This window comes from Kwoniella europaea, chromosome 1, assembly GCF_036810445.1.
Source record: "Kwoniella europaea PYCC6329 chromosome 1, complete sequence".
NCBI lineage: Eukaryota > Fungi > Basidiomycota > Tremellomycetes > Tremellales > Cryptococcaceae > Kwoniella > Kwoniella europaea.
The window spans coordinates 14,125,761-14,138,184 of NC_089487.1; the positions used below are offsets into that span (position 1 = coordinate 14,125,761).

Below are 12,424 nucleotides of genomic sequence, written 5' to 3' on the forward strand. Positions count from 1 at the left end.
AACATCTCTCCATGTGAGAAATTCGACGTATCGGCCGGAGAAGTCTTTGTACATCGGACACAAACACTCAGCCCAACAGAGCAGCTGCTGCTCTTGCGAAACGAGACGAAACGAAAAGGAACGAAAGTGAAAGTCCAAATTCTCGGAAATCGGTCTTTCCAGAGATCCTAAATTGGAAATCAGCTGCATCAGCATCATCATTCAAACTTATTTAAAGGACAAGTCAAAGTCGGAGTTTCCTTCCCACTTTCTTGTTTTCGTTGTCAAGCCATACGAATTCAATCCAATCATTCAGCTTCCTCTATTGAACATTGTATATACATTACTGGTGAAGAACACCATACCATGTCGACTCAAAATCATCTTGAAGCCCCGCCCAAGAAGGTGGACGAGTGGCACGAAAACGATGAAATCTTAGATCAAGACGCTGTGGCTCTTGCCGCTACCTACACTCCAGGGTCCGATGCTGAAAAAGCACTTGTCCGAAAGATCGATAAACGAATCATCCCATGTATCTGGGTTCTTTATACTCTTTCTTACTTGGACAGAGCAAACATTGGGTGAGTACAGTGCGTTCATTACCTCAACAGGAGTTATTTTGTTTGCTAAATTTGTGTCGATTAGTAACGCCAAGACTGGTGGTCTTGAATCGCACTTCAAATTGACTTCTTCACAATATTCCATTGTCCTCTTGGTATTTTTCATCTCCTACGTGGTCTTTGAAGTTCCTTCCAACTTGTTGATCGCTCGACTCCGACCTTCGCTTTACTTGAGTGGTCTCTGCATCGTCTGGGGTGGTGTCGCCGCTTGTATGGGTGCTACACACAACTACCAACAATTGGCCGGTGTTCGATTCGCTCTTGGTATCCTCGAAGCTGGTTTCGCTCCCGGTGTGGCTTTCTACCTTTCCTCATGGTACAAGCGATACGAACTTGCCAGTCGATTCTCAATCTACTACACTGCTACTGCCGTTTCAGGTGCTTTCTCAGGTCTCTTGGCCGGTGTCATCACTCAGCATCTAGACGGAGCGCGTGGGATCGAAGGTTGGAGATGGTTGTTCATCGTGAGTCTGGCATGGAGTAACCAGGAAGCATTAACTGATAGTTATTGCCATGACAGATCGAAGGTGTCGGATCATCTTTCGTCGGTTGTTTCACTTGGTATTTCATGCCTGACTGGCCTTCCACCACAAAGTTCTTGTCGGGTGAAGAACGAGTGCTCGCTGCTCAGCGACTCGCTTACGATGGTCTTGCCAACACCGGTGGTGCTCAGGGGCACCTCGGCCACTGGCAAGCTATCAAGATGACATTGGTCAACTGGAGAACTTGGATGTTCGTCTTCCTTTACATGCTGTGTACCGGTGCTCAGACAATTCAATACTTCGTACCCACTTTGATCGGTGCTATCGGCTGGACCGGCTACGTTGGACAATACCACACTATACCTCTCTACGCCGCTGCTTTCGTCTTCATCCTCGGCTTCTGTTTCGCCGCCGATCGACTCAGGAAGAAGCCTGAAGCGATTATACTCGCCTCCTCCATGGGTGTGATTTTCTTCATCATCGTCGTTGCTACCACCAAGCACATGGTCCAATACGTGTTCCTTATCCTTGCTTTCGGATGTGTCTACGCTCTTCCTCCTCTGGTAAGTCCGAAGGGCCCTATCTCCACCAATTCTTGTTTTTTTTTGTTTTTTTTTTTTGGCTGACCTTCATCTCCTTCCAGATCCTCACCTGGGTACCCAATATCATCGGACATCCTGCTGAGGTCCGTGGCGCAACGATCGCACTTGTAAACGCTCTCGGCAATAGTGCGTCGATTTACGGTGTTTTCTTATGGCCCAAGACGGACGCTCCTCGATATATCCCTGGCTTTTCAGCCACGACCGTTTTCATGGGTTTAATCACGATTGGAACCATTCTCATGAAATTCCTGCTCGCGAAATACCCCGCTGAGCAGCTCGATGCAGAAAAGATGGTCCTGGATGAGATTGAGAAGCAACGAGCTCAAGGTAGATTACCTCCTGCTCAGGCATAGACGGGGAAGGGAGAAGGAAGGGGGGAAGATCATTTGCGCCGGTGACGCCCAAAGTGCCACATTCGGTTTTGCTTGGTTACAGTTAGGATAAAGAATATATATGTAGTATGATTCTTCGGTTTGGGGACTCCTCATGTACAATATATAGTCTGATGCAGTCTTATGATTGGTATGTTGACCGACCACTTCGAAAGTGAAATGGTATTGTTTATTTGTGTTCGCCTCGCGGCTTCACTCAACACTGCCACACTCCTTTCTATATACTTTGGTGTGCTCCGCTCGGGACTCACCAGTCGCATAGCCCGAAGTCGATTGTACAGAAGAAGCCGGGATATAAGTTGTTAGAACCTCAATGCATCATGCGTATAGCTGAGTTGAAGAGTCCATCTCTCTCTTAAAAAGTTTGCAAGTAATGCCATACTCAGATAATGACCAGGGTTAGCAATACCCGGACGTCGCCTCTGGTAAGCTCGATTATATTTTCTGGATTTTCTTTTCCCCTTCTTTAGCTGGACTTCACCTTCATTAAATTCTGCCTTGAGTAATTGTCCAGACCAGAAACAGTGTTGAGTCAGGCTAGGTAGCAGATTATCGAACAGGTTCGTCGGTCATGATATCATGCCACAAAAGTTGGTTTCGCTCAAATATGATGTCTACGTGGGAAAACGCTAATTCATGGGTTGCAAAAACGGTGCTACCACGTACTGAAAATGATAGAGCTGACGCGTGTAAGCTTAGCTCCATGGAGATAACCGACCATGAACTTACACTTATTGCTTGCATCGTTGACTGGTGAAATCTCAATAGAACACTGAATATCGCAGCACTAGATCCGCTCAAAGATTCACATATACCATGTACTAAACGATGACTATCAGTCAAAGTAAGAGCATTGTTGTAAGGTTGTGGAATAATCGCAGCTCCTAGCTCAGGAATGCCAAAGATACGAATTGTATGTTAGTGGCCATTCTACTATCATGCTTTCATTGGCGCAAGTGGACACAAGAAAGATCAGAGATACCACGTGAACCAGTAATACACATTTTATGCATGACATATAATCGAATATAGTAATCTTTTCTCACTTAAATTACAGCGCCATTGGGGCATCTCAATATGTATGAGATGGGATTTTGGGTCAGGTGTGACGATCGGATGTACAGTCGCATGTCCACAAAAGTAGAGAGGACTCACAGTTACTGAGCAGATGAGCTAAAATTTGTACTCCTCCGAGATTTTCTTTACGAGCTGTCGTAAAGCATCCAGTACTTGAACGGGATCATTTCCGAGGAGTCTAGAAGCCTGTGGATACTCTCGAGCGAACATATAGGATGCGGTTGCAGGCTTGACAGGAACATCCGCTCCAAATTGTTGAAGGAATGAGAGGAATCTGGGGTAGTCATCAAGTCGATCCCAGTATTCGATCAGATGTTTAGGTTTCGTTTTCTTGAAGATAGATTCCCGATTGAATCCACGGAGAAGATCTCTGAGCGTTTCACCCGCCACCAAGCATCCATCGGGCAACAAAGGCTGAAGGAAATAAGGCCAAGCTTCGGAATCTCGATAACGAGGTAAAAGTCGTTCTGGATGCAATTGCAATAATTTGTCGACCACTTTTACCATTGGAATGACTGTTGTTGCAGGTAACAAAGTTCGGAGATGAAGATGATCAACGGGACTTACATTTAAACCACCCAGATATTTATCGGTAAGTTTGAAGATTCCGAGGAAGACGTGTTGTACAATATGCATTGCGATATGAGGGATAACCTCTTCATCACCGTCGAATTTCGCAACCATCGTATATTTCCATTCCGACAGGGGAAGGTCTGGAAGAAGCAGTCAGTGACACATGCTATCAGGCGAAGCATTGGATCTCACCACTGTTATCGGCAGCGACACGAGGATTGACCGGCTTTTGGACATGGTGTTGGAATCGTTGTTGCATACTCTTCGTCAACCCAAGGTATGCTGGAGTAGTCTACAAGGAAGTGAGCATTCATTATCAACTCTCCAATATGCCACTCACGATCGGATCAGCTTCAAGGTTTGAAATGAGCCCAGAATTCTCGTACTTCCTGATAGATTTTGAGATTCGTTTCCAATGACGGTGCATAACGTATATACCCGGTCGATCTACGTTGACGGAAGACGTTTTGCTGAGTTCCAAAAGGAGCCGATGCGAGGAAAGATCTCGGTCTTTGTTGGAACGGAGCCTAAATTTGCATCAGCTCTGTCCATGATCGAAGGAACTCACGCATTGAAGATATGCTCTAAATGAAGATTTTGCTTATAGGCGACGAAGAGAGGTACCAAAAATCTCTCACAGAGCAGGTCGACTTCAGGGATTTCGATTATATCCAAATGACAATGTCCTAAGGAGGAGTACCAATCGAATGCTTGTATGACCCAGCCATCTTCATCGAATCTAGACAGAAAAACCAAATCAGATACATGGCATCGAAGATCCATGGGAAGAACGGATACTGACCTATACAGTGGCGTATTTTCTAATTTGATATTCGTTACCATACATTCCACAACTGGTATTCGGTGCTCTTCGACAAACTAGATCACCGAGAAACACGGTCAGTGCTTGCCCCAGTGTGTGGAACTGGCGTCCGATCTCAGTGACTTACCTTTTCCAATTCTTCCTTCTGCATTTGAGTCTTTGTAAATCTTGAGCAGAGGTCAATCAACTGAGTGTCCTTCTTCGACTCAGTAACAGCGACATTGACACCTTCCCATTGGTCGAATTCAGCCTTGACGACTTCCTCCTCGTCCATCTCGTCCAGGAGAGCGTGGTCGATTGTGGGGACAGACGGTGTTCCCGATTCTGGTTCTTCGAAGAATACTTCAGCTTGACTGGGCTCAAAGCTGAAACCTGCCTTCGTCCAGTCAGGCTCAGGAGGCTGCCCATACAGTTTAGCGCATGCTGCAAGGTGAAGTGTGATGTTCCACTGACGAGATTGGGTATGGTCTCCAAAACATGATCAGGTAGATCTGTAAGGTAAGGAGTCGAGTCAGGAACAAATATTTGCTCCAATGTGAGATGACTGATGTCGACTTTCTTTCGGGCAGGCATGATGATCTGAGCGATAAAGATGCTGAGTGTCTGTATAGAGGCTGTGACTTTGGAAGGTTGATGGGTGATTGAGTACAATAGGTGAATTAGAGTGGGATGTGTTCAAGTACTAAGATAGCTAGAAGCGAAGCACATGGATCCACCCCATGCATTGATTCACACGTTACGGTGTTTACGGTGTTTGCGGGCTGTGGTTGCTGATTACTACATTACACACCAGGTCATTCAATCATCTCGGGTCCTTGTGATCACCTCTGTGTTTCCCACGGACCAGCAAAACACACACGGTACCTGAACTACAACACCATCGATGTGGGATTGAACAGGAGCAAGCGAAGTGCAGCGTCTGGCCAGGTTGTAGAACTCAGTGCTCTACCATGGATTGATGTAGACTATGATCTGAGTATGGAACGGGCAGTGTGTCTCCTATGCTTCCAGACTGCCATGCCATACTATACAGTATATTGTAGCTTTGACGTACTGTAGATGAATCGATTACAACATCATCGCATCTCTCTTCCGAGAACAAGCAGGAAATGCCACACTCAGCTCATGACCATAAATCCCGGAGCTCGCCGCCATCATGGTCACTGACAATTCCAATTCACCCTCCTCACTTTGCAATGCTCGGATTCAACCCAATCAATAAGACAAGTTGTTATATACATCTGTACTCAATTATACAGCTCAATTGTCATCGTATACACCCACAATGTCCGGTAGAGACGCTCGTGATCGAGCACCGAGGGTGAAGAACAGAGCCCCAGCGGCAGTTCAAGTGAGTCGATCTTATCCAGTTCCTGATAGGGGTTTAAACTGACATGAGGTGTTAGATCACCGCCGAGCAACTTTTGCGAGAAGCTCAAGAGAGACAGGAACCTTCCATCCAAGCTCCAAAGCAGAGAGTTCAGGATTTAGAGGAACTCTCAGAGTTTCAAGGGCGGAAAAGAAACGAATTTGAAGGGAGGATCAGATATTCCAGAGATAGTATAAGAGGTATGCCTTTTCTTCTCCTTGAGAAGCGCTTTATATTGATTTTGAGTATAGCTTGGATCAAATACGCTCAATGGGAATCAAGTCAGAATGAATTTGAGAGAGCTAGATCAGTGTTTGAGCGTGCTTTGGATGTTGATCCTAGGTCTACCGAGTTATGGGTGAGTTCTTCGTCTTTTCCATGATAGGTTCTGCTGACAATGCTGATGAATATGGATAGCTCAAATACACTGATATGGAATTGAAAGCACGGAATATCAATCACGCCCGAAACTTGTATGACAGAGCTGTTACACTTCTACCCCGAGTCGACGCGTTATGGTATAAATATGTCTATCTTGAAGAATTACTACTGAACGTGCCTGGTGCTAGACAAATATTCGAAAGATGGATGCAGTGGGAACCGAATGACAAGGCTTGGCAGAGTTACATCAAATTAGAAGAGAGGTATAATGAGCTAGATAGAGCTTCGGCAATTTATGAGAGATGGATTGGGGTTAGACCGATACCGAAGAATTGGGTGATATGGGCAAAGTTTGAGGAAGATAGAGGTAAACCTGATAAAGCTAGAGAAGTATTCCAAACAGCTTTAGAGTTTTTTGGAGATGAAGAGGAACAGGTGGAGAAAGCTCAACAGGTGTTTGCGGCTTTTGCAAGGATGGAAACTAGGTTGAAGGAGTATGAGAGGGCAAGAGTGATCTACAAGGTAAGTCCAATTCAATCTAGTAGTGTACCGCTGACACCTTTCTAGTTTGCCCTGGCGCGACTTCCCCGATCAAAATCTGCAAGCTTGTACGCGGCGTACACCAAGTTCGAGAAACAACATGGTGATCGTGCTGGAGTAGAATTGACTGTCCTTGGGAAACGTCGTATACAGTATGAGGAGGAGCTTGCATACGATGGAACGAATTACGATGCCTGGTTCTCATTGGCTAGGCTGGAAGAAGATGCATATCGAGCGGATAAGGAAGATGGAGAGGATGTGGAGCCTACCAGAGTACGAGAGGTGTATGAGAGGGCGGTAGCGAATGTACCGCCTGCTCTGGAGAAGCGATATTGGCGAAGGTATATCTATCGTGAGTGAACCCCCCCTTGCGCGTGATAGATCACCCGCTAACTTGTCACAGTATGGTTGCAATATGCTGCTTTCGAGGAGATTGACACAAAGGACTTTGGTCGGGCAAGAGATGTATACAAAGCCGCGATCAAGCTAGTACCACATAAAACGTTTACGTTTGCCAAGGTGAGTTGTCCCTCCTCTGCAGTCGACTAGGTGCTGACTCGTCGTAGCTATGGCTTGCATACGCCTACTTCGAGATTCGACAACTAGACGTCACGGCTGCCCGAAAGGTACTAGGTGCTGGTATAGGGATGTGCCCAAAGCCAAAGCTTTTCTCAGGATATATTGAGCTGGAAATGAGATTGAGAGAATTCGATCGTGTGCGAACGCTCTACGAGAAGTTCCTTACTGTGAGTTTGAGATTGCATATACCAAACGCACGCACACTGACAAGGCCTACAGTACGACCCATCTCTCAGTTCCGCCTGGATCCAATGGACTCAAGTCGAATCCGCCGTGGAAGATTTCGAGCGTGTTCGAGCTATCTTCGAACTTGCCGTACAGCAAGCATTGGATATGCCCGAGATTGTATGGAAAGCATATATTGATTTCGAATCTGGTGAAGGAGAGAGAGAACGTGCCAGGTCATTATACGAAAGATTGCTCGAGCGTACCTCACACGTCAAGGTGTACATCTCGTACGCGCTCATGGAAGTATCTGTACTTGGTGGCGGAGAGGATGAAGATGGGAATGAGTTTGAGGGTGAAGCTGGTGATCCGGAATTAGCAAGAGCTGTCTTTGCAAGAGGATACAAGGATCTCAGAGCGAAGGGAGAGAAGGAGGATGTAAGTGAAGCTTTGTCAGCTGATAAGGCATTGTATGCTGATATTACTACGTAGCGTGCGCTTTTGTTGGAATCGTGGAAATCGTTCGAGGAACAACATGGTTCTCCCGAAGATCTGGCAAAGGTGGAAGAGATGATGCCTACTACTCGAAAGAGATGGAGAAAGGCGGAAGATGGCAGCGATACGCTCGAGGAATGTAAGTGATCTTGAGTCAGTCTGAGAGATATGTTATGCTGACTTCTCAATTGCAGATTGGGATCTCATTTTCCCCGATGACGAGAGAGATGCCAATCCCACATCATTCAAATTCTTCCAAGCTGCTCAACAATGGGCTGCTCAACGTGGTGGAGAAGAGGGAGAAGGTGGTCTATCGTACGACTTACCTTCAGATTCCGATGAGGAGGAAGATGAAGATGAGGGGGAGAAAGATGCAGAGGCGATGGATGAGGACGATTGAAAAGTTTTGTACGTCAGTATCACGAATATGTATGGGAATAACATCGATGAATTGGTGCAATTGCCATTCTTTGGTGGCTCTTACTCGTGATCGAGTGCTTGCTCATGATCTTATCATGGATACATTTGAATTATCAGCTATGGCCACTGAATCTAGAAAACACCACATCCCGTCAGATCTGTGAAGTTAAGTTGGATATCGCCTGATCAGTACCAAGATCGGGGACGACTTGGGAATCTCAGGTGCTGTAGCTTTTGGCTCGGCAACGATTCATACGGCCAATGCTCCCTCGTTCTTGACAGATCTTAATCATCTCTATGAGGAAGTTGATGTCTACGGCCATCGAACGTGGAAAGTACCGTATCCCGTCAGCTTTGCGAAGTGAAGCCACGTATCGCTCGATTTAGTACCAAGGTTGGGGACAACTTGGGAATACCGAGTGCTGTAGTTTCGTCTCTTTTTGCATACATAAAATTGACAAATCCATACATACACGTGACACATACAATGCATACACGCGATAAGAATCGTATTTAGTCTGTAGTTTTATCATCCTCAGTATCTATCGCATCGCACATATAAAACAACTAATTAGCTAGAGATCATCGATGGATCTTGTCACGCTCTCGAGGTAGGTACTGTAGGTGGGAATGGGATGGCTTCACTTACTGAGATCGTTCAGTAGTTTCTCGAATTCCGTACTAATCGCTTTATAGTCAATCTTGGCTTTCGCGCTTCCCAAGACATTCTCTTTGGCCCTTAGCCAAAGGAATATATCATCTGTCGACACCGATCGGAAATCCTTTAAAGACCAGGAAGCAAGGTTTAGAGTGTTCTCGCCTTTGATATGATATTCAACCAGAGCTTTTCTTTTACTGAGATTGTTCTACAGGCCATCATGTCAGCATGGCGACGGTGGACTGTACAGTAGTCACTAACCGTTGAGGTTTGCCACGTTTGAGTGGTATCGTTCTTCAAAGCTGCAATAACCAGCTCATGTCGATCCCACTGCGATCCAAGTAGCAAATATCGATCGGTGGAAAATTTACTGGTCATTGCCCAAAGGGTAAAACAAATACAAAGATGTTCCCTGGCAATGATAACATCGTATTTATCGAAAAGTTTGGCAAGCGGTTCATATTTTTTGTGCAATTCTAGCCAATCCGAAGGTGGGTCCAGCTTGATGCCGTAGATGATTCGCAAAAAGACTGAGATGATCTTACCGTTTTCGAGAGTATCATCGGTAAGTTGCAGTCTTCCCTTGCCTTTTCTTCTGTCGTCTTGATCGCCTGCTTCGAACATGCCTTGGAATACAGGACTGACAATCGGAAACAATACGAGGTCTGTTTAGTGAGTCACAGTATACCATTCACGTTACACGAGTAGAGATGGAAATGAGAATTTAGAAATTCGGGAATCTGGAAATTGCTTTGGGAAGATGCAAAGGTGCGATGTTGTAGCGTGTGATTCTGACTCACCTGAATGACTGCAGATTACATTTATGGATCTTGAAATGGACACCATCTGAAGAGATTAGGTTAAGATCGGAATCGTTGAATTGGAACAGTTTGTTGTACTCGTTGATAACAAGCTGTTTTTCTACCTCTTGAATTGCAGACATCGTTTTCTTCGTAGGTAGTTGAGGTGAGCGCTTCCGGGCAAAACATCTGAGATAATGAACGATAGGGCTTTCGAACTGTAATTAGTACGAGGAATTACTTTAGGTTCGTAAAAGTCATTCGTTGGGATGGTATGGATATTACGACTACATCCAGCGTAAGTCGAGCTAACATCATCCTAATCTGCATTTTTAGAGGTAGATAGTAGGAAAGTTACATCGCAAGTACAATAGATACAAAATATCATACATATCAAGCAGTACAGTTTAAGCATGCAGAAAGCACCTAAGCTCGCCATACTTGGAAATAACCAGGTATCCAACTCTTTGACCATCTACATAGTTGAGTGTCTTCAACGAAATTACCATTCCCATCTATCTCCTCTGTTAATGTCCTATGCACTTCATATACTCTATTTCCCGATCCTACCTGCTGAAGACCTTTCAACCTCCCTGCAATCACCTTCAAATCGTCCGAATTAGGTCCCCATCTCTCCGGACCATTCACATGAAGAATCTCCAATTTCTGACCATTCTCTATCAATCCCTGTGAATCGAGGATGGTCGTCTTCGAATTGACCGAGATGTACAATTCCTCTAGTGATTTGTACTCTTCCAAGATGAATTCAAGTGTATCGGTGGCGATGACTAAATTGATTAATGATAATTTACGTATTTTTTCGGGATGTTGGATCTGTTCGTGAAATTGTTGATATGCTGCTAGAGGTAAGAATAGCTGTGAGGCGGAAAGAGTAAAATGTAATGATTCTAGAGAAGGGAAAGAGGGAAGTATAGGTAATTCAAAGAAAGAAATTGTATGGTTCATTTCTTTATGATCTCGATGAGGGACGGTTATCGATAATGAGAGTGTCCTCAGTCTTGGTAAGCTGGGTGAATCTGATAGATCCATCAAACCCTGTTACGACGATAAGGCTTTCGATGTAAGCTAGTATCCCTTAGATACCCGACGGGTTGGTCAGCTTACAGAGTGAGTCAATGCATCCAAAGACAATTCTTCCACTTCGTTACCTGCCGCCTGGAGTATACTGAAGACCCCATCTGTGGTCACTCTTGTGCATCCCCAAAGAGTCAATCTCTTCAGCTTATTAAGATCCGAAGCGATGGTTTTGAGTATAGCATCGTCGATCAAGCTTGAGCTCTGCACGGGTCGCGCTAGTCAGTCAGAGGATCCGATGTCTAATGCAAGGACAACTAACCTGACATATTATACCTAAACCTCTTAAGCCTCCTATAGGTCTAGCTGAAAGTGCTTTGATCACATCGACCAATTTCGATTTCAGGTTCGGATCAGGCATCATGATCCTCAGATCTTCCAGAGCAGGCATTGTACCCAATAGAGATGGATCGTAATACCTATACGAGTGACCTGAAATTTCCAGCGAGCGTAGATGGGAGAGATCGGCTATGCGTTCGAACAGTGACGGGTTGATAGATCGATCTCGCTGCGATGTGTGATCGCCAGATTTAGCGGGATTACCAGAGCTTCATGGATAAATAAGGAATACGTACAGTCCAGACCAGCGACTCTAGATTGTCCATCTCTCCCATCGCTTTCTGTACTTGATCATCCATTTCCGATCTTTCTTCACCCCTCGCGGCAAGTGGGAAAAACCGAACGTCTGGGCGTCGACATTATCAGCTTTCCTGTTTCAACGACATGGCCACCATAACTGACCTAGGCGTTTCACCATTCTACATAACGCTGGATGGTTATGTAGTGTATCAAATAGCAGTACAAGCTACTATAACTGTCAGCTCAATTGTCACTCTAGTATCCAAATAGCTGACATGCCTTGAAGTGACAACCGTCTTCCCCTATCAACCTGAACAGTCAGCTTTGCCTTCACAGACTGAAGTAAGATACCTACATGGTCTAACCCATATATGCTTGTACAGCTTCTTCCGTGCTATCCTATTCCATTCCTTGCTCACTCTCGATATCCTAGCCAGATCACGAGGTTGATCGAAACTGTCCAGGACTAGCGGTATCAATTCTGGATGATCGAACAATGCTGATAAAGGTGATACATCCTCTTCCTTCCCCTCCCTCTCTTTACCCTTTCCTTCGGGCTTGGATTGCGACAAGAGAGGCTTAGGCAAGGGATAAATTGGAGCTGACTTGGGTGGAGTGGGAGGTCTGTAGAGAGGTTCCGAAGCGTATGATCTAGGATTTGCAGCGTGCCATTGTCTGGCACGGAGGAACATCTTGTCCAGTCGGAGAGGCTGTAGTCGCGGACCATCGTCTAGTCGGATGGCTCGTAGTTCCGCATCCAAGTCGTGTAAAGTGGCTTCATCCATCTTGCCACAG

General features: G+C 45.4%; 5 protein-coding genes and 1 non-coding gene across 6 annotated transcripts; 3 read left to right on the forward strand and 3 right to left on the reverse strand.

The window, feature by feature from the left end:
* Window positions 1-345: 345 nt before the first annotated feature.
* V865_005391 (uncharacterized protein) lies at window positions 346-2,036 on the forward strand (the record flags this gene model as incomplete). The annotated part of the gene is made up of 4 exons (XM_066229164.1): window positions 346-560; window positions 625-1,063; window positions 1,120-1,644; window positions 1,725-2,036. 4 exons carry the CDS (start codon window positions 346-348, stop codon window positions 2,034-2,036), a joined length of 1,491 nt encoding a protein of 496 aa, XP_066085261.1.
* Window positions 2,037-3,248: 1,212 nt separating this feature from the next.
* On the reverse strand, window positions 3,249-5,121 carry V865_005392 (uncharacterized protein; the record flags this gene model as incomplete). Its single annotated transcript, XM_066229165.1, has 7 exons — window positions 3,249-3,865; window positions 3,918-4,017; window positions 4,066-4,252; window positions 4,294-4,464; window positions 4,528-4,604; window positions 4,676-4,948; window positions 5,002-5,121. 7 exons carry the CDS (start codon window positions 5,119-5,121, stop codon window positions 3,249-3,251), a joined length of 1,545 nt encoding a protein of 514 aa, XP_066085262.1.
* Window positions 5,122-5,833: 712 nt separating this feature from the next.
* Window positions 5,834-8,477, forward strand: V865_005393 (pre-mRNA-splicing factor CLF1; the record flags this gene model as incomplete). Its single annotated transcript, XM_066229166.1, has 10 exons — window positions 5,834-5,899; window positions 5,955-6,117; window positions 6,169-6,275; window positions 6,335-6,820; window positions 6,866-7,190; window positions 7,242-7,357; window positions 7,405-7,584; window positions 7,637-8,020; window positions 8,075-8,216; window positions 8,272-8,477. The coding sequence occupies 10 exons, from the start codon at window positions 5,834-5,836 to the stop codon at window positions 8,475-8,477; spliced, it is 2,175 nt and encodes a 724-aa protein (XP_066085263.1).
* Window positions 8,478-8,811: 334 nt separating this feature from the next.
* On the forward strand, window positions 8,812-8,927 carry V865_005394. The gene has a single exon (XR_010725588.1). It is a non-coding gene; the product is annotated as a 5S ribosomal RNA (ribosomal RNA).
* Window positions 8,928-9,138: 211 nt separating this feature from the next.
* On the reverse strand, window positions 9,139-10,098 carry V865_005395 (uncharacterized protein; the record flags this gene model as incomplete). Its single annotated transcript, XM_066229167.1, has 3 exons — window positions 9,139-9,363; window positions 9,417-9,795; window positions 9,956-10,098. 3 exons carry the CDS (start codon window positions 10,096-10,098, stop codon window positions 9,139-9,141), a joined length of 747 nt encoding a protein of 248 aa, XP_066085264.1.
* Window positions 10,099-10,381: 283 nt separating this feature from the next.
* V865_005396 (uncharacterized protein) lies at window positions 10,382-12,414 on the reverse strand (the record flags this gene model as incomplete). The annotated part of the gene is made up of 7 exons (XM_066229168.1): window positions 10,382-11,011; window positions 11,081-11,254; window positions 11,313-11,558; window positions 11,626-11,735; window positions 11,792-11,855; window positions 11,909-11,931; window positions 11,985-12,414. 7 exons carry the CDS (start codon window positions 12,412-12,414, stop codon window positions 10,382-10,384), a joined length of 1,677 nt encoding a protein of 558 aa, XP_066085265.1.
* Between the last annotated feature and the right edge of the window lie 10 nt (window positions 12,415-12,424).